The sequence below is a fragment of the Felis catus genome, chromosome C1, assembly GCF_018350175.1.
Source record: "Felis catus isolate Fca126 chromosome C1, F.catus_Fca126_mat1.0, whole genome shotgun sequence".
NCBI classification, from domain to species: Eukaryota; Metazoa; Chordata; class Mammalia; order Carnivora; family Felidae; genus Felis; species Felis catus.
In genome coordinates this window covers 76,207,242-76,232,023 of record NC_058375.1, presented here as the reverse complement: position 1 = coordinate 76,232,023, position 24,782 = coordinate 76,207,242, and the positions used below count along the sequence as shown (strand labels likewise).

The window sequence follows — 24,782 nt, the reverse complement described above, 5'->3', positions numbered from 1 at the left end:
CCTCTAAATCAAAGCATAGCAAAACTGTTCCCCAGAGCTTGTTGGAAAACTGACTCAACCATCTTTGCCAACACTTTTCTTCCTTGCCATCTCCCACTACAGACAGCTAGGGATGGCCGTGACCCAGTTCTGGCCAAAGAGAGATAAGCAGAAGTCTGATGAAGAATTTCCAGGAAAATACTGGCTTCCCCAATAACACAGACAGATATGCTCAGGGACTGCCTGCCCCTCCACCCCTTCTTCCTGCCTTAAATGTAGATATATTACTTGGGGCTGTAGCAGCATCTTGAGATGATGAGGGAAGGCCAGAAGAAGCAAGATGCTGACTCAGATGACACCGAGCAGCTGTACCAACATCAGCAGTTAGATCTGACCCCAAAATCCATGGTAGGTAGTGGATTTCCCTGCCCTTTGACTTTGGTCTTGGCCACATGTCTTGCTTTAATCAATGACATGTTTGAGAACATAACAAAAGCAGAAGTTTGAAATATGCTAGCATGATTGGGCTTGCCTTTTTGCACATCTGCTTTTCATCATGAACATGATTCAGGCAGTCACTGATCTAAAGAAAGTGAGAATTTGGAACAGACCTGATCAAATCTGCAGTTTGATCTCAAACCTTGCCAAGCCCAACTAAGATCATCAGCCCAATCCCAGCAAAATTGCAGGTGCACGATTAAGAAAAAACAAACAAATATACATATATAGCTATATGCCACTGAGATTATGCAGCATTAATATAAAAATGGCCAAAACTGTATCTCCAAAACTCTGTAAGAAACAGGTGCACAAGTTCCCCTGCTTTGGATCTCTCTAAAAAGTGGTTTCCAACTGGAAGCGATTTTGCCCTTAGGCAAACATGTCTAGAGACACTTCTGGTTGTCTTAAATTGGGGAGGGGAATTACTGGCATCTAGTGGGCAGAGGCCAGGGATGCTGCTAAACATCCTACAGTTCACAGAACCGACCCCAACAACGAGTTATCCTGTCCAAAATGACAATGATGTCAAAGTTGAGAAGTTTTGTCCTAATACAATATGATATAAATAGGAGTATCTGGGTGGCTATCAGTTGAACGGCTGACTTCAGCTCAGGTTCTGATCTCATGGTTTGAGTTCAAGCCCCACATTGGGCTCACTGCTGTCAGTGCAAAGCCTGCTTCGGATCCTCTATCCCCCCCCCTCCCCCACTCATGCTCTCTCTCAACAAATAAACATTAAAAATGAAAAATAATGTGGTTTTTTTTGTTTTTTTTTTATTTTTTTCAACGTTTTTTATTTATTTTTGGGACAGAGAGAGACAGAGCATGAACGGGGGAGGGCCAGGGAGAGAGGGAGACACAGAATCGGAAACAGGCTCCAGGCTCTGAGCCATCAGCCCAGAGCCTGATGCGGGGCTCGAACTCACGGACCGCGAGATCGTGACCTGGCTGAAGTCGGACGCTTAACCGACTGCGCCACCCAGGCGCCCCGAAAAATAATGTTTTTTAAAAATATAAGATAAATAAGGATATTTTCCCCCTTTTGCCACATACCTCTGCTCAGCCATTTATCACATCGATTGATTGATTAATTAGGTCAGTAAGTATTTACTGAGTGCCCACCACCATTCTATGCACCAAGGATCCAGTGCTGAATTAAAAGAAAATATTCCTGTTCTCACAGGGCTTCTATTCTAGTAAAGGAGACCAGTGATAAACAGATAAATACAATGATTTTAGATGGGGTGGGTAGTAAAAGAGTAATACAGCATAGAGAATGCCTACGTGGGAAGTCATGTCTGAGAAAGTTGCACTTTAATGTAGCTGAATGATGGAAGAGACCCAGCCACACAGCAGTTTGGGAAAAGAACATTCTGGGCACACAAACAGAAGCAAGTATAATGTACGAGAGGAGCAGAAAGAAGGCCGTTCTACCTGTGGCATAACGAGTAAAGTAGGAGAGGAGGTCAAAAGATATTTGCAGGATCACATATGGTAATCTTGGTATGGTACCAACTGTAGACTCAAGTGAAGTTTTTAGAGATGTCACGCAGGAGGGGATGTCAGCGTCTGGCAGAGACCACATGCAGTGCGAGCAAATATTCATGAACGCATGTGAACACTCCTTAGTGCATGTGGAAAGCTGGAGTGGGGAGGGTGGGAAACTTTACAGGAAAACTAAGAATAAGTTAGTGAGCAGATTTGAACTATTTTTGTTACTATGTCCCATCAGCACCTACAGAGACAGCTGACTGATCCTAATCAAATGTAGGGATACATTTGTAACCAGAGGAGAAAGAAAGCTATTCAACACTTTTTTTCCCCCCACTCAAAATCTTGTGCTTTCTTGGAATGTTGCCTCTCTAGGCTCCTGGCAGGAGACCAGGAAAAGGTTTGTTAGGAAGACACCCGTTGAAAACCAGCATTGCCTCATTACTTCCTAATGATAATCCCACCAGAGTTGACCCCAAATTTCCCCCTCTGGTGTTCTAGAACATGGGAAAAGCTATAAAGCAGAATTTAGGCTCTCTAAATCAGAAGGGGGAGCCCGGCAGCCTACAGGCCATGATCCCACTGTGCCATGTATCTACAGGAGGTTTCCAGGCCCCACATAATTTTGACCTGAATGAGCAGGTCATTCCTGGATCGTAACTGTCCCTTAACCATCTGTAAGACTCCAAAGGACAAGGATCCTGTCTGTTTTGTTCATAACTGTATCCTCAGCTCCTAGTGTCTGGCACATAGTAAGCCCTCAATAAATATTAGGTGAATAAATAATGATTCATGAAAATAAAGTCTCACAGGCTTGGAACAATCAAAGAGATAACACAAAGCAAAACAAAATAGCTAGACACATCTATTTTTTTCTTAAAGGTCTGTCATTTTATAGATATATACTTCCAAGAGAAAAATAACTATAACATCCATTCATCCACTCAGTTCATTTTTTGGGCATCTAACATGTGCCATCCACTGTGCTAGAAGCTGGAGGTAGGAAAAAAAGAGGAAGATACAGACCTCTCTGGAAGCAAAGGCCTATGGCATAAAGTGGAGAAAGAAACACCTACAGCACATTTTACTGGTGAAGAGAGGGGAAAAAAGTCAAGAAAGCCCAGAAATACTTCCTAAAACAGTCGAATCGAAGGCAGCTTTTTTTTTTTAATCCTAATATTATCAAGCAGATCATTTAGAGTTCAAATTCCACACCCAACTGCTTTTAATATATGTAGACTAGTGGTTTTCAGCTGAGGGAGATTTTGCCTCTCAGGGACATTTGCCAATGTCTAGAAACATTCTAGAAGAATTAGGAAGAGCCATGCAAATAAATATACGAGTACAGCTGGCCCTTGAACAACACAGGGATTAGGACTGCCAATCCCGGGGCACCTGGGTGGCTCAGTCAGTTGAGCGTCCGACTTCGGCTCAGGTCATGATCTCACAGTCCATGAGTTCGAGCCCCGCGTTGGGCTCTGGGCTGATGGCTCAGAGCCTGGAGCCTGCTTCAGATTCTGTGTCTCCCTCTCTCTCTGCCCCTCCTCTGTTCATGCTCTGTCTCTCTCTGTCTCAAAAATAAATAAATGTTTAAAAAAAAAAAAAAAGGACTGCCAATCCCCCATGCAGTCAAAACTCTGCATAACTTTTGATGCCCCCCCAAATTAACTATGATAGCCTATGGCTGACCAGTCAATTAACACAAATTGACACAGTCAACTAACATGTATGTTGTATGTTATACTGTATACTGTATTCTTATAGTAAAGTAAGCTACAGAAAAAAAAATGTTGACAAAGTAATAGGGAAAATACATTCACAATACCGCAAAAAGTCTGTAAGTGGACCCGCACAATTCAAACCCGTGTTGTTCAAGTTCAGCTGTGTACCATTTAGGCAAGTTTTTTCTAATGCAATTAAAATCATAATAAGAATCATTTAATTGCTGCCTCAATGGTAGGTCAACAAAGTACAAATAGTAATACAATCAATTTTTGTGATGACTATGAATAAAAACCTTAACTCTGACACACAAAGGTGTATATTAATCAGTCATATTCTTAGCATTACAGATCAGATGCAGGGTCTCAGCAACACACTGCCTCATTAGAATTCCAAATTGAAGAATGGCGTACTTACATAGGAATTTGGTTTCTTTTATAGTTTTTAGCTCTAGGATAGAAAAGGCTTAGCCCATTCCCTTTCAGTTTAAAATTACAGTCATATGTTCAGCATCCTTTAGCTGGATACGTTTGTTCCCTATAGGAAGTTTATAACTTGTAAAAGGAGTTTTATGCAGAATACAAATTGGGAGTATTACATGACGACCTCTTGAGGACACTGAGTTGTGCAAACAACATCACTTTATCTGACGTAGCAGCTTGGGATTGGTCTATCTGCCCACCCTTGGGCTGTCTGGAATTATAGATCAGGGACATCACTGTCATACCCCAGCTGCTGCAGAAAGCTACTGGAAGAAAGGAGATTTATGAGTATTTTGGTTGTACTGAACCAAGGATACAGGAGCTATACAACAGGGAGCCTGGTGGCTCTAAATTGTAGGCATTATGCAAAAAGAAAATGCAGACTTTGGTGTCAAGGGAGTCCTCCAGGAGCAATAGGACATCTTTGTAAAATCTCTAAAGAATAAATTTAACAGTTATTAAAGAATACCACCCTGTTGTTGCAGACACTGAACTTTATATGACAAGAAGAGATATGAGGGATTTTCAGGAAAACATCTGTCATTTAACAGTGATAGTGACCTCGGCACTGACAAGCAATTCAAATCCCAGTTGAGGAGAGTTATTTACCTCTTTACAATGGCTGAGTTCGGAGCTCTTATATTAGCAGGTTATTTAATATCCTGGTCAGTTAAGCACCTCTGATGCTGAAGGAGAAAGTTGTTTGGGATAACCATGATTATTAGTTCTGTGTATGAGACACTCATGAATTACTTCCCTTCAATTATATTAAATTATCAAGTGATTTTGTTAATTTTGACCAAAGGCCTGTGCAAACCTATGGAGAAGCGTAGATGTAATCTTCAAAACATATCATGAAAGATCAAAACTATGTTAAAATGAATGTGGAAAAAAAAAAAAAAAAACCCTAAATGTCTGTATTAATTTTGCCATGGACTTACCCAGCCAGTACTTCCACTTCTCTTTTATCTCTACTTAAAAATAAATAAGTGTGCAGTGATATTTAGGTAACAATAAGAAAAATAAAACTTCAATGCTGAGAGCTAACTAAGCGCTCCAGACAATGGTAGGTGTTTTACTTATACTCATTTGATTTTTACAACAGTCATGAAGGTAACAAACATTACCTTCATTTTATAGATGAGAAAACAGAAGCTTTTTTTCATTTAAATGTTTTTCCCTGAAATGGACAAATGGACTGAACTAGAAAAATGATACAGTGGGGGTAAGGGGAGGGCAACAGCAGGAGAGGAAGATCTATTGAATTCCAGGGCTAATAAGCTGTGTTACACTATGCTGCCACAAGAAATGACATTTTTATTTGTGTCAGACACATGAATATTAAAACCCATCACTTGAAAGAGAAAGCATTAATACTCTAAGTTGATCATTGAGCTCCCCTGGCCCCCATACCCATATATCCAATTGCTTGCTTGATATCACCGTATCAGTGCCCTACAGGCAATGCCAACTAAACATGCCCCCACATTGATTTACCTAAAACCTGACATTCCGGTTTCTCTTACCTCAAGGAACAGTGTCAACAACTACGGAGTTGCAACGAAAAATGGAATAAAAAGAAATACACAAAAACTGCTAATGGTACTATTACTTGGATGGTCATATTCTAGGTGTTTTTTTATTTTATTCTTTATACTTCCCTGGGTTTTCCAGATTCTTCTTAAACATTTACATTATAAACGTGACACACAATTACATGCTTGTTTAAAAATCAAAGGAAAAAAACAGAAATAAGCAGTTAAAAAAACACATCACATTCCCAGCGCAACTTCCCTACTCACATGTAAACACTATGTATCATTTCCCACTTTTCTTCTATGTAAATATATTAGTTTTATTTTTATGCATTTCTCTACAAATATATAGTTTGGAACTTATATAGTTCTTCCAAGTAAAATTCTAATGCATATAACTCTTTTTTTCTTTTGAGCAATATATCTTGATGTCAAAACACACAGATCTCTCTTACTGTTTCCAATGGCCAGAGTATTCGATTGTCGTAACAATCAACCTTTACCACGTTTTATTCATTCCCTTATTGCTGAATATTTAGGTTCCCAATCTCTCATCATTACAAATAATGCTGCAAAGACCATTCTTTTAGATACACTGTTTCAGCATTTCTTAGACACACTCTCCCCACCCCCCACCCCCATTTTATCATCTCTCAGGCTAGAATGCATCTTACAGTCGATGGCATCTTACCATTGCTATCAGCCAGGTGGTATTTGTTGTGTTAAAAACCCTTCCTGACACCTTCTGGTAAAACAAAAAAGTTATTAGCCTCAATACATTTTAGATAAGGTGAAATGTTATCTTGGAACTCAAGCACATTTCAGGCATTTGTGATTTCAGGCAAATGAAGAGCTATTTATAGGTTGAATGGCTGGATCAAATAGTATGTGCATTTTAAATTTTGCTAGTTACTCCCAATTGCCCTCCAAGTAAGATTAAACAGTTTATGCAGCCATCAATCATATGAAAAAGGGACTTTTTGTTTTTTCACCAATAGTGGCTATTGTTAGGTCTCTGAATGTCTATTAACATAATGGTTGATAAATTGGATCTCTTTATTGATTGACCTAATCTTTGGTCTCTTGTACATATTGCAAACATTTTCTCCCCTTCAACCACTCTTCTTTCAACTTGAGTGTCTTTCACCCTATGGTAGTTTATGTACCATATTTGTCAATATTTTCCCCTATGTCTGCTGGAAGTTGTAACTTACTGAGAAAAAAATGTGTCCAAAATTACAAATAAGTTTCTTAGATTTTAATACATGTGGAGGCGGTTTTACCTTTATCTCTTTAATCCACTTGAAATTTACTTTTGTGCATAGTGTGACTTAGGTAGGTCTTTTCCCCGTGTAACTATTCTGCCTCCAAATCATTCATAGGCTACTTTATCTTTTACCCATGATGCAAAATTATACCTTTATCTGTACTATATCTACATAATATTCACGGTTTCTTCAATGTTTTACTTATCTACTCATATTTGATATATTGTTTTGTTACGCATTTCTAGTAAGAAACATAAGCTAAATTTTCGTTGTTTTTTAAATATTTTTCTTATTTGCATATGAACTTCTCAATCAGTTTAAATGGCATATACTGCTAGCAGCACCCTAATATCCATTATCCCCTTTCCCCAAGTAGAACCCCTGCTTTTTAGCTGGAAAGATGGCCACATAGAATAAATACAATTCCCTGCCTTCTTGGCAGGTACGTTCCCATGACTGTTGTAAGCAATGGAAATAATGTAGAAATGTATGTAGAAATGTAAGGGCCATCTTCTGGTACCTCTTCCTAATGAGAAGTTGTGTCACTTTCTTCTCTTCTTCCTCTCCACTGACTGAAATATAGACAGGAAGACTGGAGATGAGGTGTTTTGAAGATGGTGGACTATACAGGGAGCCTCAGTTTCTGATACCTGGAAGGGTACCACCAACCCTTCATTACTTACCTGAACTTTTATATGAAAGACTTCAATCCTAAGTGGCTGTTATTATTTTTTAATTTTTTTTTAATTTTTAATTTTTATTTTTTTATTTTTTTCAACGTTTTTTATTTATTTTTGGGACAGAGACAGAGCATGAGCGGGGGAGGGGCAGAGAGAGAGGGAGACACAGAATCGGAAACAGGCTCCAGGCTCCGAGCCATCAGCCCAGAGCCCGACGCGGGGCTCGAACTCACGGACTGCGAGATCGTGACCTGGCTGAAGTCGGACGCTTAACCGACTGCGCCACCCAGGCGCCCCTTAATTTTTTATTTTTGAGAGGCAGAGAGAGACAGAGCATGAGCAGGGATGGGAAAGAGAGAGGGAGATCCAGAATCCAAAGCAGGCTCCAGGCTCTGAGCTGTCAAGCCCAACGCGGGGCTTGAACCCATGAACGAACTGAAGTTGGCTGCTTAAGCGACTGAGCCACCCAGGCACCCCAATTGCTGTTATTTTTAACTTTCTCTTACAGGCGACATTAATTCTAAGTAACAAAATCCTATTGGAATTTTAATTAATTTGATGAATTCGTTTGAGGATAATTAACATCTGGACAATGTTAAGTTTTTACAAACAGGAATATAGAATGCTTACTATTTATTCAGGCATTTTATGCCCTTTATTAAAATGTGTAGTTTCCTCATATAGATCTTATACTTTTCCCATTAAGGTTTATACCTAGATAATAGTTCAGATTTTTATTGCAAATAAGGTTTTTTTTTTAACATCTTATTTTATTTTTTGAGAAACAGAAAGAGATCGCAAGCAGGGGAGGGGCAGAGAGAGGAGACACAGAATTTGAAGCAGGCTCCCGACTCTGAGCTGTCAGCACAGAGCCTGATGCGGGGCTCAAACCCACAAACGCAAGATCATGAGCTGAGCCGCAGATGGCAGCTCAACCCACTAAGCCACCCAGGCACCCCACAAATAAGGTTTTTCAAAATTACATTTCGAATTGGCCATGCTAGTCTATAGAAAGCTACAGGTTTTTATATGTTGACTATTAAATGAAAGTACATTATTTGTAAGTTTTTCAATTAATCCTCTTCAATTAATCCACTATCTCCACATCACATTGCCTGAAATAATGACTGTGTTCTCTCTCCCTGGTATTTCTATTTCTTGTCAGTAAGTGATTGTACAGCCAGTAGGCTTGATCCTGTCTCAAATGTGGATGTTTGATGAAGGCTTCTGTTGATGTCCTCAGCCAAGTTAAAAAGTTTTCTATTCCTAGCCTGACAAGATTTAAATCTGGATTGAGCGTTAAATTTCAGGAAATGTTTTTCCAGCATCTGTTGAGATTATGTGACTTCTTCTCGTTTCATCTGCCTTTTTTTTTTTTTTTTTAAGTTACAATAATAGACTTCCTAATGTATTGAGTTACATTAATAGATGATGCTCTATGCTTTGGATAAACCCTACTTTGCCATGACACATTTTCTTGGATTTAATTTGCTAATGTTTTTCCAATGATTCTATTTTCTCCTAAGTGAGATTGGTCTATAGTTATCTTTGCTGGACATTATGGAATAAGCGTTCTGCCAGTCTCAGAGACCAAATCGAGAGGTATTTCAGATTTCTGTATAATCTGAAAAGGCTTAAAGAAATTCTTCCTTAAAGTTTTGTATGGTTTTGTTTCATTTTAAATGCAAGCATTTGGAGGACCATGTGTTCTGACTAGATTTTATTAATTGATTGATAGCTTTATTAATTTCTAGCTTATTGCACTGTGATAGCAGGACAGAGCCTGTACATAATTTCTTGTGGCCTGCTTCATGGTCATTTCTCACAGTATTTGAAAAGAAGAAGTTCTCTGTAACTATTGAAGTTTCTGAATTAAATAGTTCGAAACCTGTGTCCTCAATTTTAAACTCTTCAGTCAGTAATTTCTAAAAGGGTTGTGTTCAAATACCTCGTTCTAATTGCAAATTTCAGTTTCTCATCAACAGTTTTTCATTATAATTTGAAATCATGTTGTTGTGCATAGTTTTATGAGTTAATTTCTGAATCCTTCCATGTTCTTGATTTTTTTAAAATGTCTTTATTGTGCCCTCTCTCTTAAAATGACAGTTTAGCTCAAGATAGAATTCTAAATTCAAAGTAATTTTCCCACACAACTTTAATGTTTATTTTTGAGAGGGGGGAGGAGCAGAGAAAGAGGGAGACACAGAATCTGAAGCAGGCTCCAGGCTCCGTACTGTCAGCACAGAGCCCAATGCAGGGCCTGAACTCACAAACTGCAAAATCATGACCTGAGCCAAAGTCGGATGTTTAACCAATTGAGCCACCCAGGACCCCATTCCCACACAATTTTAAAAATTAACAGTTGTCTTCTAGCACGCCAACATACAGATGACAAATCTGAGACCAATGTGATCCTTTTCCTTTATAGGTATATTGTTTCTCTTTAGAAATTTTGAGATTGTTCTCATAATCCTAGGATTACACAAATTTAGTCGGAATATGTTTTAAGTGTTCATCTCCTTTTTAATAATTTTTCCTCAGTACTTAGAACGTTTAATATATGGCCAGTCTTTTATCAGAAAAACATTTTTTTCCTATTATTTCTTTTCTTTACTTTTTCTGTTATCGACTTCTGAAACTCCTATACATATACATATATTCAATCATTCAAAAGTATTTACTGAGCATTTCATGCACCTGGTACTGTGATAACATGCAGGATTTTCAATGCTAAACTTCCTACACATATGGCTCCAGACCTCATGAAGTTTCATTTTATCTTTTTTAAACATTTATTTATTTTGAGAGAGACAGCACACATGCAAGTGGAGGAGGGGCAGAGAGAGGGAGAGAGAATCCCAAGCAGGCTCCTTGCTGTCAGCACAAAGCCCAGTGTAGAACTTGACCCCAGGAACTGTGACATCATGGCCTGAGCCAAAATCAAGAGTCAGACACTCAACCGTGTGAGACCCACAGGCACCCCCATGAAATTTCATTTTAAATGGATGGTGTTTATCTGAATCTTCTACATCTCAACTTTTCTCATAATTTCCACCTATTTGACCTATTCTTATATGAGTCTGGAAGTATCCCTCAGCTTAAAATTCTAGCTCAGTAATTTGATTTTCAGCCATGTTTATTCAACTACTTGGCCTAAAATAGATTTTTATTTCAGCAGTTATTTTTTATTTCCAAGATATTTCTTTCTCATAGCAGTTTGCATTTTTTTAAACTAGTGCAATAACCTCTAAAATTTCTTTGGAGAGTATAATGATATGTAACACTGTATCTAAGAATTATATAGAAAACTTATACTTATTGCTATTTTTACATATAATACTAAATTTGCTTTAGTATGTACTAAAATGTTTTAAAGTTTTGTTTTCCCTGAATTGTATCCTCAGGATTATTTCTGCTTATTAAGTATACTACCTATTTTTCATGTTGCTTTCTTCCTTAAACGTCTGTTGCTTCTGTGTTGTCTATTATTGATAAATGAGAAACAAGGGGTCAGCAAACTTTTCTGTAAAGGGCCAGTTAATAGTATTTTAGGCTTTTAAGGCCGTATTAGATGTCTGTCACATATTGTTGTTTCCACAACCCTTTAAAAATGTAAAATCCACACAACAACAGGCAGTAGGAGGCTTACAGATGGTAGTCTGTGAAACTACTAGATTTTTCAGTTTTAATACCTGGAGTTTATTCTCTCAATTTGAGTGAAATACCCTGGCAGATTTTGATTACAAGTAACCTGGCATTTTAATTGTATGAGAGAGGAGGGAGGGGCAGTCAGTAAGAAAATGGGAAATGGATAGCCACCAAGTTTTTCTGTTTGCCTGTTTTCTAAGTATGAGGAACCAGAGCTCTTTGTGGGATCCACAAAACACCTAGGGCACTACCACACTTTGATGGCTGCTGTATATATGCTCTGGGAGTCTACTACATCAGAAGTTACACTCTGATGGGCAAACAGCAAGCTGTGCTATGACTTCATCTTGGAAGAATATATATACTAAGACTTCTGAGCCAGGGACTAGCATAACTATTCAAGTCCTTTAATAGCATGGCTTACCATGCTACAGCCAGCCACTCTCACAGCTACCTCTAAAACATGGAGGCACTTCCTTAACTTTCATCTCGATGTGACTGTGCCTCTCTGTTTCACCAAGATCTGGTTCCTTCTTTTATATCTTGTAGAAATGCTTCGCGGCAACCTTGTTGTCTTTCCATTGTGGTTATGAATTTACTGTTATTACTTGCATTTTTTATCATTGTGTGTTCTGTAATTTTAATAGAACTTCAGAAGATAATGACTTGATTCCAGTATGCCATTTTAATCTGGACCTCTCCCCAAATTCATAAATTATATTCCTCTAATAACTAAGCAGCTTATAGTTGTTCCCTTACACACTCTTAGTCACCAAGAAAGCCATCTCTTATCACCATCAACTCTGCCTCACCCCTACCTCTAACACAGTCTTTTAAAAAATTTTTTTCTAAGGCAATCCCTATCAAAATAATGCCAGCATTCTTCACAGAGCTAGAACAAACAATCCTAAATTTGTATGGAGTCAAAAAAAAAAAAAAAAAAAAAAAAGAAAGAAAGAAAGAAAGAAAGAAAGAAAGAAAGAAAAAAAAAAAAAAAAAAAAAAAAACCCGAATAGCCAAAGCAGTCTTAAAAAAGAAAACCAAAGCAGGAGGCATCACAATCCCAGACTTCAAGCTATACTACAAAGCTGTAATCATCAAGACAGTATGGTACTGGCACAAAAACAGACACTCAGATCAATGGAACAGAATAGAGAACCCAGAAAAGGACCCACAAACGTATGGCCAACTAATCTTTGACAAAGCAGGAAACAATATCCAATGGAATAAAGACCGTCTCTTCAGCAAATGGTGCTGGGAAAACTGGACAGCGACATGCAGAAAGATGAACCTGGACCATACACAGGTTCTTATACCATACACAAAAATAAACTCAAAATGGATGAAAGACCTAAATGTAAGACAGGAAGCCATCAAAATCCTAGAGGAGAAAGCAGGCAAAAACCTTTCACTGCAGCTGCAACAACTTCTTACTCAACACATTTCCGGAGGCAAGGGAAACAAAAGCAAAATTGAACTATTGGGACCTCATCAAAATAAAAAGTCTGCACAGCAAATGAAACAATCGGAAAAACTAAAAGGCAGCCAACGGAATGGGAAAAGATATTTGCAAATGACAGATAAAGGGTTAGTATCTAAAATTTATAAAGAACTTATCAAACTCAAGACCCAAAAAATCCAGTGAAGAAACGGGCAAAAGACATGAAGACACTTCTTCAAAGAAGACATCCAGATGGCCAACCAACACATGAAAAAATGTTCAACATCACTCATCATCAGGAAAATACAAATCAAAACCACAATGAGATACCACCTCACACCTGTCAGAATGGCTAACATTAACAACTCAGGAAACAACAGATGCCGAGGATGTGGAGAGAAAGAGGAACCCTCGTGCACTGCCAGTGGGAATGCAAACTGATGCAGCCACGCTGGAAAACAGCATGGAGGTTCCTCAAAAAATTAAAAATAGAGGGGCGACTGGGTGGCTCAGTCGGTTGAGCATCCGACTTCGGCTCAGGTTATGATCTCACGGTGTGTGAGTTCAAGCCCCGCGTTGAGCTCTGTGCTGACAGCTCAGAGCCTGGAGCCTGCTTCGGACTCTGTGTCCCCCTCTCTCTCCATCCCACCCCTGCTTGTGCTCTGTCTCTTTCAAAAATGAATAAACATTAAAAAAAAAAATTAAAAATAGAACTACCCTACAACCCAGCAACTGCACTACAAGGTGTTTATCCGAAGGATACAGGTGAGCTGTTTGGAAGGGGCACTTGCAGCCCAATGTTTATAGCAGCGCTATTGACAATAGTAAAAGTATGGAAAGAACCCAAATGTCCATCAATGGATGAATGGATAAAGATGTGGTATATATATGTATGTGGTATATGTATATATATACAATGGAGTATGTGGTATATGTATATATATACAATGGAGTATTTCTCGGCCAATCAAAAGGAATGAAATCTTGCCATGTGCAACAATGTGGATGGAACCAGAGTGTATTATGCTAAGCAAAATTAGTAAGAGAAAGACAAATATCATATGACTTCACTCATATAAGGAATTTAAGATACAAAACAGATGAACATAAGGGAAGGAAAGCAAAAATAATATAAAAACAGGGAGGGGGCAAAACATAAGAGACTCTTAAATACGGAGAACAAACAGGATTGCTGGAGGGGTTGTGGGAGGGGGAATGAGCTAAATGGGTAGGGGGCATTAAGGAATCTACTCCTGAAATCATTGTTGCACTGTATGCTAATTTGGATGTAAATTAAAAAATAAATTTAAAAAATAAATAATAAACATTTGAAAATAATTTAAAAAAATTTTTTTTAATTTAAGAAAAATTAGGAAAATCAGATGGGGAAAGGAAGGCAGAAAGAGACTACCATAACTGCTTCTGAGGAGGTCCAAATTGATGGCAGCAGGGACTGAATTAACCACACCCAAGGGTCTGCCCTCCAGCCTTACAGTCCCCCTTGATTTTATTTGCGTATCAAATAGAGAAGTTATCAGGGTAAGGACTATCTACCAAATAAAGTCACATTGTTAATTTATAATATGAACTATTAACTGTCACATGAGCTAAAATACTTCTGGCCGGCATGACTACTCCATTTTCTGTCCATCAGCAGAACTACAAGGGATTCCAAATGTCAATCAAAAGTTTGTTGGGGGACCTGGGTAGCTCAGTGGGTTAGGCATCTAGCTCTTGATTTCATGGGATCAAGCCCCGAGTTGGGCTCTGTGCTTACCGTGTGGAGACTGCTTAGGATTCTCTCCCACTCTTTCTGACTTTGTGCGCTCACCCATGCTCTCTCAAAATAAATGTTTCTTTTAAAAAGTTTGTCAATGGGGTGCCTGGGTGGCTCAGTTGGTTAAGTGTCTGACTTCCACTCAGGTCATGATCTCCTGGTCTGTGAGTTCGAGTCCCGCCTGGAGCTCTGTGGTGACAGCTCAGAGCCTGGAGCCTGCTTCCAATTCTGTCTCCTTCTCTGCCTCTCCCCCACTAACACTCAGTCTCTCTCTCAAAAATAATTAAACATTAACAAATATTTTTTTTTTAAAATAGTTTGTCATTAAAGCCTCTGAAATGTACACTCAAAAATGGTTGAAAGTGGTAAGTTTTAAGTTATGTGCATTTTAAATACATATAAAGTTTGTATTCACAGTAAGGACAATTTGGTAGGCAAAGTAAATGTCAAATAATATAAGCCTGATAATAAGATAACCTGATACTATGTATCTCTAAATAAGAACAACCTTGCCAATAAAAAGTGAATTCTCAGTTACTTTTTAACATGCATAACCAACATTTGCCTTTGTAGTTCTTTTTTCTGTATGTCCATGATTTTTGGTACACAAATTTCTGCAGATATTTTATTTTCACCTCATTCTTCAGATTGTTTTTAAAGATATATTACATAATGTACTATTATAAAATATAATACATATATTTGAAAATATAAGTAATTTTATAATAAGCTATAGTATTACGAAATATAAATAAAACATCTAGATGTTATAACACAGATTGTAGTTAAATCTTGGCAATTCTAGGATCCACTGCCTCCTGATGCAGGATCATAAATTAAAATGTTTACAGGCACAAACAGTTAATATAAATAAGTTAAGACTGACATACAAGGTTGGAGAAGCAGGCAAGGTACAAAACATATAGAACCACAGATGTCACACTAAAAGGATCTCTGGATGTTACACTGACATGTATAAAAAGCCACTGAAGGATTTCAAGTAGGGGAATGATGCAACAGAGAGCTGCTTGTTATATGGAAAAACTGTTAGTCCTACTATTAGAATTTTTTTTTTCCTACTATTAGAATTTCATGGGGGCACCTGGGTGGCTCAATTGGTTAAGCATCTGACTTTGGCTTCGTTGGTTCGTGAGTCTGAGCCCCGCATCGGGCTGTCTGCTGTCAGCACAAAGCCCGCTTAGGATCCTGTGTCTCCCTCTGCCCTTCCCTTGCTCACTCATTTTCTCTCTCTCTCTCAAAAATAAACAAACATTAAAAAAAAAAAAAAAAAAAAAACCTTCACATACTTGTAAGAATTACATAATCCAATGGGAGAAAAAAACAAAAACAAGAACAAGACCCAGTTTTCTCACTCCTAGAGATTTGAAACAGACCATTCTAATGCTTTTGTAAAATATTATAGAGAGAGGTGCCTGCGTGGCTCAGTCCATTGAGTGCTGGACTCTTGGTTTTGGTTCAGGTCATGATCTCACGGTTCGTGGGGTCAAGCCCCACATTCAGCTCCACCTGACAGCACTGAGCCTGCTTGGGATTCTCTCTCTCCCCCTCCCTGTGCCCCTTTCCCACTTATGCTCTCTCGTTCAAAATAAATTTTTAAAAATGAATTTTTTTAAACAGAAGACAACCGTGGCTGGAGAGAAGAATAGCATGATATGAAGCAGGAATGCTAGGCCAGGCCTGATTGCTACAAGGAGTTTAAATTGTACAGATACAAAAAGAAGCAGGAGACTAGTATTACCTGAATTCTATTTTTAGAAAATTACACTTGTGTGTGGAAAACTGAATCTAGCAGGGCAAGAGTAGAAACGAGATTAGTTAATAAACTATTTTAATAATCCAGGTAAGAGATGATGGGGACTTGAACTGGGAATGGTAGTAGCAGATGTGGAAGCAGACAGATAAAATTTGGAAGTAGAAAACTCAGACTTTCCAGTAGCCTGGAGGTAGGAGGTGATAAAAAGGGAAGAATATAGGACGATCCCTAGGCATCTGGCTTAACCAACTGTGTAAATCATATATAAATTTCTTTGGCTATTGTAATTACATGCTTTCTTTTTCTTTAATGTTTATTTATTTTCAGAGAGAGCATGTGCATTCACATGAGTGGGGGAGGGCATCTCACATACTATGAGATCATGACCTGAGCTAAAATCAAGAGTCCAACACTTAGGGGCGCCTGGGTGGCACAGTCGGTTAAGCGTCCGACTTCAGCCAGGTCACGATCTCGCGGTCCGGGAGTTCGAGCCCCGTGTCAGGCTCTGGGCTGATGGCTCGGAGCCTGGAGCCTGTTTCCGACTCTGTGTCTCCCTCTCTCTCTGCCCCTCCCCCGTTCATGCTCTGTCTCTCTCTGTCCCAAAAATAAATAAACGTTGAAAAAAAAAAAATTAAAAAAAAAAAAAAAAGAGTCCAACACTTAAACAACTGAGCCACCCAGGCGCCCCACGTTTTGTTTTTTAATAAACACACAAGTAACACTTGGATAACAGAAGTTGAAAGTTAAAAGATATCATACAAATCCTTATCAGAAAAGTATTGAAAATATAAACTTTAAGGATCACAAAATTAATCTGCCAGCAAATTAAATTGCCTAACTACAGGGGTGCCTGAGTGGCTCAGTCGGTTAAGGTCCCACTTCAGCTCAGGTCATGATCTTGCGATCCAGGAGTTCGAGCCCCACATTGGGCTCTGTGCTAACAGCTCAGAGCCTGGAGCCTGCTTCAGATTCTGTGTCCCCCCCCCCCCCCCCCCGCCCTTCTCCCACTCACATTCTGTCTCTCTCTGTCTCAAAAATAAACATTAAAAACATTTAAAAAATGAAATAAATTGCCTAACTACAAATTATCTAACAGGATATACATAAATTTGAATTTCTAAATTAAGTACAATTAACAAAATATACTTTATTAATAATACTTTGCAAATAAGCTAGTCTGAATGAAGGTTTTTGTATGTTTCCCACAAGTATTGCTACCCACATGTTCTTTCTCTCTTACTCTACAACATTTATAGGTGACCTGGCTGGCTCAGTAGGTGGAGCAGGCTACTCTTGACCTCAGGGATGGAGCCCTACACTGGGTGTAGAGATTACTTTAAAATCTTTAAAAAACAAATAAAACTGGGGCACCTGGGTAGCTCAGTTGGTTAAGTGTCTAACTGTTGATTTTGGCACAGGTCCTGATGTCGTGGTTTGTGGGATCGAGCCCCGAGTCAGATTCTTCACTGACAGTATGGTATATGCTTGAGATTCTCTCTCCCTTTATGCCCTTCCTGCACACACATGCACACTCTCTAAATAAATAAACATTTTTAAAAATTAATAAAATTAAATTTAAATTAAAATAAAATAAAACATTTACTTAGAAGTGGCTATACAGATTCTTGTTATTCAGGATTCTTTCCAAATGTTTAAAACCTCAAATTGCTAGGGACATTCTTTTTTTAAAAAAACACCCACTTAGTGCCAAAAGAACCCACTAATTATACCTCAAAGGGATCTGTTCTCTTTTTACCTTACCCTTCCACAAGTATTTTTAAATAAAGTAGAAACTAAATAAATGAGAAACAGAAGGTCGATCAAGTCCTATTATCCTTAAAATTTTAACTCCTGAGCGCAAAAGCTTTCTTAAGCCAGACTCTTAGATAGGATCGCAATTTTCTCCAGTCGTATTTGGCTCTAAATCCCTGTAAATGGATACAGATGACTTAAAGCTTAAAGATAAGCAAATCTAGCCCACAACACAGCCTCCAAAAATGTAATTTTAAAAGTTTTGTTGTATGCAAAAAAGTGAAATTCTACAAATGCCTATATATTCACACACTCAATGCCTTAAGATTACTTAATATTCCTATATATTCATCCATTCAATGCCTCAGTATTTTGAGAAGCTATTTTATTTCATTGAGTCCCCCTCCAGAGTAAAGATTCAAAGAAATAAGAGCACTATTTTTCAGTGACATAGATGGTCATTTGAAAATAGGCCATCTGGGGGCAGCTGGGTGGCTCAGTCGGTTGAGCTTCCAACTTCGGCTCAGGTTATGAGTTCGAGCCCCACGTGGGCTCTGTGCTGACAGCTCAGAGCCTGGAACCTGATTCAGATTCTGTGTCTCCCTCTCTCTCTGCTCCTCCCCTGCCCTCACTCTGTCACTTAAAATAAATAAACATTAAAAAAAAAAAAGTTAAAGAAAATAGACCATCTGTCAGTCTCATCTCTTTTTCAGTGTGTAAGCTGAAAGAAGTTTTTTTAAACTATAAAAAGTTTTTTTAAAAAAGGAGAGAAATATTCAGGAAAGAAATACTTGTTTTTTAGAAAAGTGATTACTTTTGCTTCTTGGTTCTTCAGCTACAAACAGACATGACAAAAGAACTAACACAACTATAAAAAATTATTTGTATTCAAATGTATTTTCAAGATTTCAAGATCTGACATAGGCACAAAGAAAAGAAAGGAATTAAAACAAGTATAAACAAGTCAGTTATGGACTGACCTCAACTTGAAATATGTTAAAAAATATTTTAGTAGTACTTTTAAAATGATGGAAGTAAATTTCTTCAACTCTTCTCAATCATCTCGAAATATCCGTAAGCTAAACTCCTCCATTAAGGCAAAATCTCATTTTAAATACTAATTTAATTGATGAATCATTTCATTTAAAATTGCTAATCCAGGGAAAGAGTTTTTGTAAAAAACGTTTTATTGCTACAAAGGGAAACATGGTCACAAAAAGCCTTTAAGCGTATCTTAACGCAAATTACTATTCAATGTCCAATGCAGTAAAAAAATACACAGTCAGAGCACAAAATACTTGCCCAATTTATCTCTTCTAGGGTAAGTATTGAAAACATTAATGCACACTTGAATATATACTCCCAACAGCAGCATTTAAGTTCAAATGATTAGAATAGATATACTAACAATACACATCTGTTATCCTTAACACCAATTAAAGTAATAAAAATTAAGCTTAAAAATTATACAAACAATTTATCTAATCTAAGTTGGTAACTATAAAAACTAAACTAAAATAGTCTTACCCTCATTTTATTAAACAAATGCCAAACATTTAGAAATTATATAAAACAAATCTGAAGGTGTGGAATGCATGCAACATGGGTGTTAACTCTCATATTTTAAACTATTAAAATTCTTACCCTTTTCCACATTACGAGACAAATTTAAAGCTTCTTTTAAATCTGACTAATACCCTCTATTTAATTTTCTTCAGGTTGGTCAACAGGGAAGTCAACAGGCTTTTCCTTTGCTGCTTCTTCCTCTACTTCCTCTCCTTCCCCCACTCCTCCCTCCCCCACTGCTTCTCCCTCCCCGGCTGCCTCTCCTTCCCCCACTGCCTCCTGGTCCCCTGCTTCCTCTGTGTCTCCCACTCCCTCCACTCCTCCTCCTTCTCCCACTTCCTCTGCTTCCTCCACTTCTTCTACTTCCTCTACTTCCCCCACTTCCTCCACTTCCTCCTCCTCCTCCTCCTCTTCTTCAATAGGTTCATCAATCTTTTCTTCCTCCTCCTCATCTCCTTCTATTTGTTGATCTTGAGAATGATCTTGAATTTCAAAAGGATTCTCACCCTAAAAACATGAGGAAAAACGGCTTTTAAAATCAGCATATTCATTTTTGTTACCAGTGCAATTTTTATTTGCTGTAACATCAAAAATAAATACAATCTGAAGCTTTTTAATTTACGACAAATCATGACATATTTGTTCAGTACCTATTTCATACCAAAGTGGATAAATAAATTACTGAAGTCATTTCTTTATATTGCATAAACTGGAACGCTTAAAGGCCACATTTTCGTAACCTAATTTCTAAAATCATATGCATATGACCAAAGCAAATATGTGGGTTCTGGTAGAAACAGATAGAGATTTATGTCCTACTTAATTACAGCAGGATTCAATGTACTTCTGTGGTAGGATCTCTGAAAACAGGTTAAGAGTGGAAAAGCTTTGGGGCGTCCGGGTGGCTCAGTCGCTTAAGCGTCTGACTTCGGCTCAGGTCATGATCTCACAGTTCATGGGTTCGAGCCCCCATGTCAGGCTCTGTGCTGACAGCTCAGAGCCTGGAGCCTGCTTCGGATTCTGTGTCTCCCTCTCTCTCTGCCCCTCCCCTGCTCATGCTCTCTCTGTATCAAAAATAAGTAAACATTCAAAAAAATTTTTAAAGAAAAAAAGTGGAAAAGCTTTGAAACAGTCACTGTAGGAAGCACATTACATTGGTTGGTAATGCGCAAAATTACTGTGAACTGCAGCGAAAATCTGGCAAACACAGCAATGGTACAATTCCATGATACTTGCAGTGAGACGGTCTAACCACAGAGGGCATAGTGCTGGGAATTGGTAAGTGGTGGAAGAATGAGTGAGGACTTTTGGAATGGCAGCACTGCATTGTTGGAAGGACTGACCATGAGTATCCAGGCGAGGGGGTGAAGGTAGAAACAGTTGAAGAAATGGGATAAATTGATGAACTGATTATATCTTCATAGGACAAAGATTTAAAAAGATATTCTGTCAGACTGAGAGCACTTAAAAGTTGAAACAGTTTTTAAGACATGACCAGAGCTGACCATGGGCAGAGGATGTTCTGCGGAATAACATCAGGGAACACAGCAGACAGGAAAGCTGAACAAAGGGATACCATTGAGTAACGCGACACCAGTGCTTCTTGAATTTTAATATGTTTCTGAATCAATTGGGATCTTGCTCAAATGCAACTCTCCATTTCTAATGAACTCCCAGGAAATACCAATATTGCTGGTCCATGGATCACATTCATAGTAAAAAATTCTAGAAGAGTTCTCCTTAGTTTAGGTACTTTCTACATAATATGCACATGTGGTAAGCTAAGGAAGCCTACTGCTGTCTAGCTGAACCAGTTAACAGAAGCTGGGGAGATAAAAGTTTATCTAATTTGGAAGTGAAATACAGGGAGCACCTGGGTGACTGAGTCAGGCGTCTGATTCTTGGTTTCGGCTCAGGTCATGATCTCACAGTTCGTGGATTTGAGCCCCATTATCAGGCTCCACAGCTGGCAACTCGGAGCCTGCTTGGGATGCTCTCTCTCTCCCTCTCCGCCCCTCCCCCACTCACACCAGCTCTCTCTCTCTCTCTCTCTCTCTCTCAAAATAAAATAAACTTAAGGTCCACAGTAACTACACATGTTAAGACATATCCCTCAAGTCCTCCTTTGTTTAAAAATCAAGAATAAAGCTAACATGATCTGCTATCAGACTCCTGAATCTCTCTCAAATGATCCACGGTGAGAAAGAAATGAGAGAGGAATGACTTATTGTTCCCTCTCCCAACAAATCCCAACAATTAGGAAAAACAATGTTTTTACCTATATGCAAGATATTAAGTAAAGGTCTTCCTAATGTTGCACTATATTTAAATATCAGTTACTATGTCACCATTTGATTATAAAGATACTACAATGTAACCTAAAAAGGTTTTGCCCTAAAGTCTTACCTTAACAAAACGTTCATATCGTGCCTTCACTATTGGATTATTTAAAATGCTTGTAGCAGTCAAGACACTCTCTCTTTTTATTTGTTCTTTATAAGCCTATGAAAAATAGAACACAGTGAGGTACCTGAAAACCATGCCATGAAAATATTTCTATAATTAAAACAACATTGTATGCTCAAATTGCTACATTTAAATTATTTCTCTCCTGGCAAATTAAGCTATAAAGCAACAACTACTGTGACCACAATCTAAACCATCCATGATTAACATAATGAAGATTCAATAAGCCAATCAGACTCATTCACTCAGTTACTACATATGACACATCCAGGTCTACTAAACAGTTGCTCTCCTTTCTACTATACATGCACTTTCCCCCACCCTAACTATTCTAACTACTAATTTTCATGCTATCAAAAGAGAAAGAACAATTTTTCATACTGCTAGAATAGTCTTCCTCTGGGCTGTAGTTAGTCTAAGACTGTATTATACAAAGGAGGACAGGTTAATATGAAATGTCTAGTTGCCAGGGCGCCTGGGTGGCTCAGTCAGTTAAGCATCCGACTTCAGCTCAGGTCATGATCTTGTGTTCCATGAGTTCAAGCCCCGCGTCGGGCTCTGTGCTGACACTTCAGAGCCTGGAGCCTGCTTCAGATTCTGTGTCTTCCTCTCTCTCTGCCCCTGCCCCACTCACGCTCTGTCTCTGTCTCTCAAAAATGAATAAATGTTAAAAAAAAAAAAAAACGTCTGGGGGCGCCTGGGTGGCTCAGTCGGTTAAGCGGCCAACTTCGGCTCAGGTCTTGATCTCGTGGTTCGTGAGTTCAAGCCCCACGTCAGGCTCTGTGCTGACAGCTCAGAGCCTGGAGCCTGTTTTAGATTCTGTGTCTCCCTCTCTCTGACCCTCCCCCGTTCATGCTCTGTCTCTCCCTGTCTCAAAAATAAATAAAACGTTAAAAAAAAAAATGTCTAGTTGCCAAAAAAGTGTCAAAGGAATGCCAAAAGAGAAGAGAAAGGATGAAGATTTTTAAAAGATTATATGTGCTCAAAGTGACTAACCAAGTCTAAGTTAAATGAAAATCACATCAATACAAAATATGAATTTAAGACTCAGGTGTGCTCTATTTAAAACTTAAGCCTTTAATATTTGAATTTTTAAGTTTGCTTCTCAAACAAGCTAGTTTCTCACAATATAAACATTTATTTGAAATAAACTGGACTAAATAAAACCAACCAATTTAGAAGCAGAAATATGCCAATCAAAAAGAAAACAGTACATTTTTCCTAGAATATTTTAGTAAATTCTACTCAAAAATGTAACAATAGATAGTAACTGGTAATGCTAGTTTTTTTTTTTATTTTTCCCAGCCATCAGAAAAATGTAGGTTATGATTAAATCTTTCCGTTTTGTTCTAAAACACACACTCTCTCTCATAAAACTGTTTTGAACCAACTTAAAAAAGTGTTAATGAAAAAAACAGTTCAATAGCTATGATTTCCTGAATGCTTACACTATGTGTCAGGCACTATTTTAAGTGTCTTTTCTATTGTAACTAACTTAATCTTTAAACAGTCATGCAAGAGTAGAATGATTATCTATCCCCATTTTACAAGTAAGGAAACTTGGACAAAGAAAAGCTAATTTACTTGCTTAACACATCATGTACTGGACCAGGATTCAACCCAGGACTTCTTGCTCCAGAGCCCAATCTTAACCACCATGCTTAACTTAACTACTAGGCTACACTGCCTCTCTAGTTATCTTTACAGTTTTTCACACATAAGATTAATAGGACTGTATGTAAGCAGTTGGTGTGAAACAACAGCCTTAAAGGACAATAAAGGATTAATGAATACTTCAATGACTTCATCAAGACAGGTCAAAACTTACCTGCTTCCCTTTGATATGATCAGGAGATTTTAAGTGCTGCTGCACTGAACTATGCAAAGCAGGGATATACACACTGCATGCACTGCAGTGAACCGTCTCCACTTTCATCATGTGATCATCTGCAGTAACACCTACAAAAGAAAGCCAGTTATTAATAAGTAATGATTCATATATTCTTATTTTTGACAAAATGAGTTTTTATTATTTCGTTTCTATGGTTATTCATACCCCCTTCTTCCAAAAAGAAGATCAAGATATGTAGGTTATGTTGAGTTTTTCTACGTTTCATAAATCTGCATATATAGATTAAAACAATGGATAACAGATTAAAATTATAAAGTAGAATTACATTATATTTCCTTGCATATTCTACAATCCTGCTCTGAGTCCCAGGGGTCTGTCCCCCAAATATATAATATAAGACAAATGTTGATTTTTGTACTAAAAAAAAGAATTTCCATAATAATGAATATGGGTAGGCAAGGATAGGGAAAAAGAGGTCAAAATTGGGATTCATAAAAAACAAAATATATGTTGGACCTTGAAAACTGTGATCAAGATTTATTACAAGTGAAGTTATAATGTATGCAAGGGAAAGGTGAGAGAAAATGGCACTTTGTGGGAGTTCCAAGTAATTCAATATAGCTGGGGCACTGAGAATAAAGAAGGGACAAAAGAGACAAAAAGAGCAGGGCCTACATCATGGAGAACTTTGCATGCCAGGCATAGGAATTTGAAGTTTATCCTATAGAGGATGGAGACCCAGTTAAACTTCTTGAAGTACTACAATCATGTAGTAGACTTAAGAGATAAGACTGAAAGTAAGGGCACTAGTTAGGAAAATAATGTAACTGCCAAGAGAACGATAAAGA

At 38.1% G+C, this 24,782-nt stretch overlaps 1 protein-coding gene across 4 annotated transcripts in view; it reads right to left on the bottom strand.

Moving 5' to 3' along the window:
- Positions 1-19,216: 19,216 nt before the first annotated feature.
- Positions 19,217-24,782, bottom strand: part of ZNF326 (zinc finger protein 326) — a 39,435-nt gene continuing 33,869 nt past the window's right edge. For all 4 annotated transcript variants that reach the window (XM_006934897.5, XM_045036151.1, XM_019837400.3 and 1 more), the window contains 3 exons: positions 23,911-24,041; positions 22,023-22,118; positions 19,217-20,123 (listed from right to left, as the gene is read on the bottom strand). In XM_006934897.5, coding sequence (XP_006934959.2) covers positions 19,755-20,123; positions 22,023-22,118; positions 23,911-24,041 — 596 coding nt within the window. In that variant the 3' untranslated portion in view covers positions 19,217-19,754. The remainder of the gene's footprint in view (positions 20,124-22,022; positions 22,119-23,910; positions 24,042-24,782) is intronic.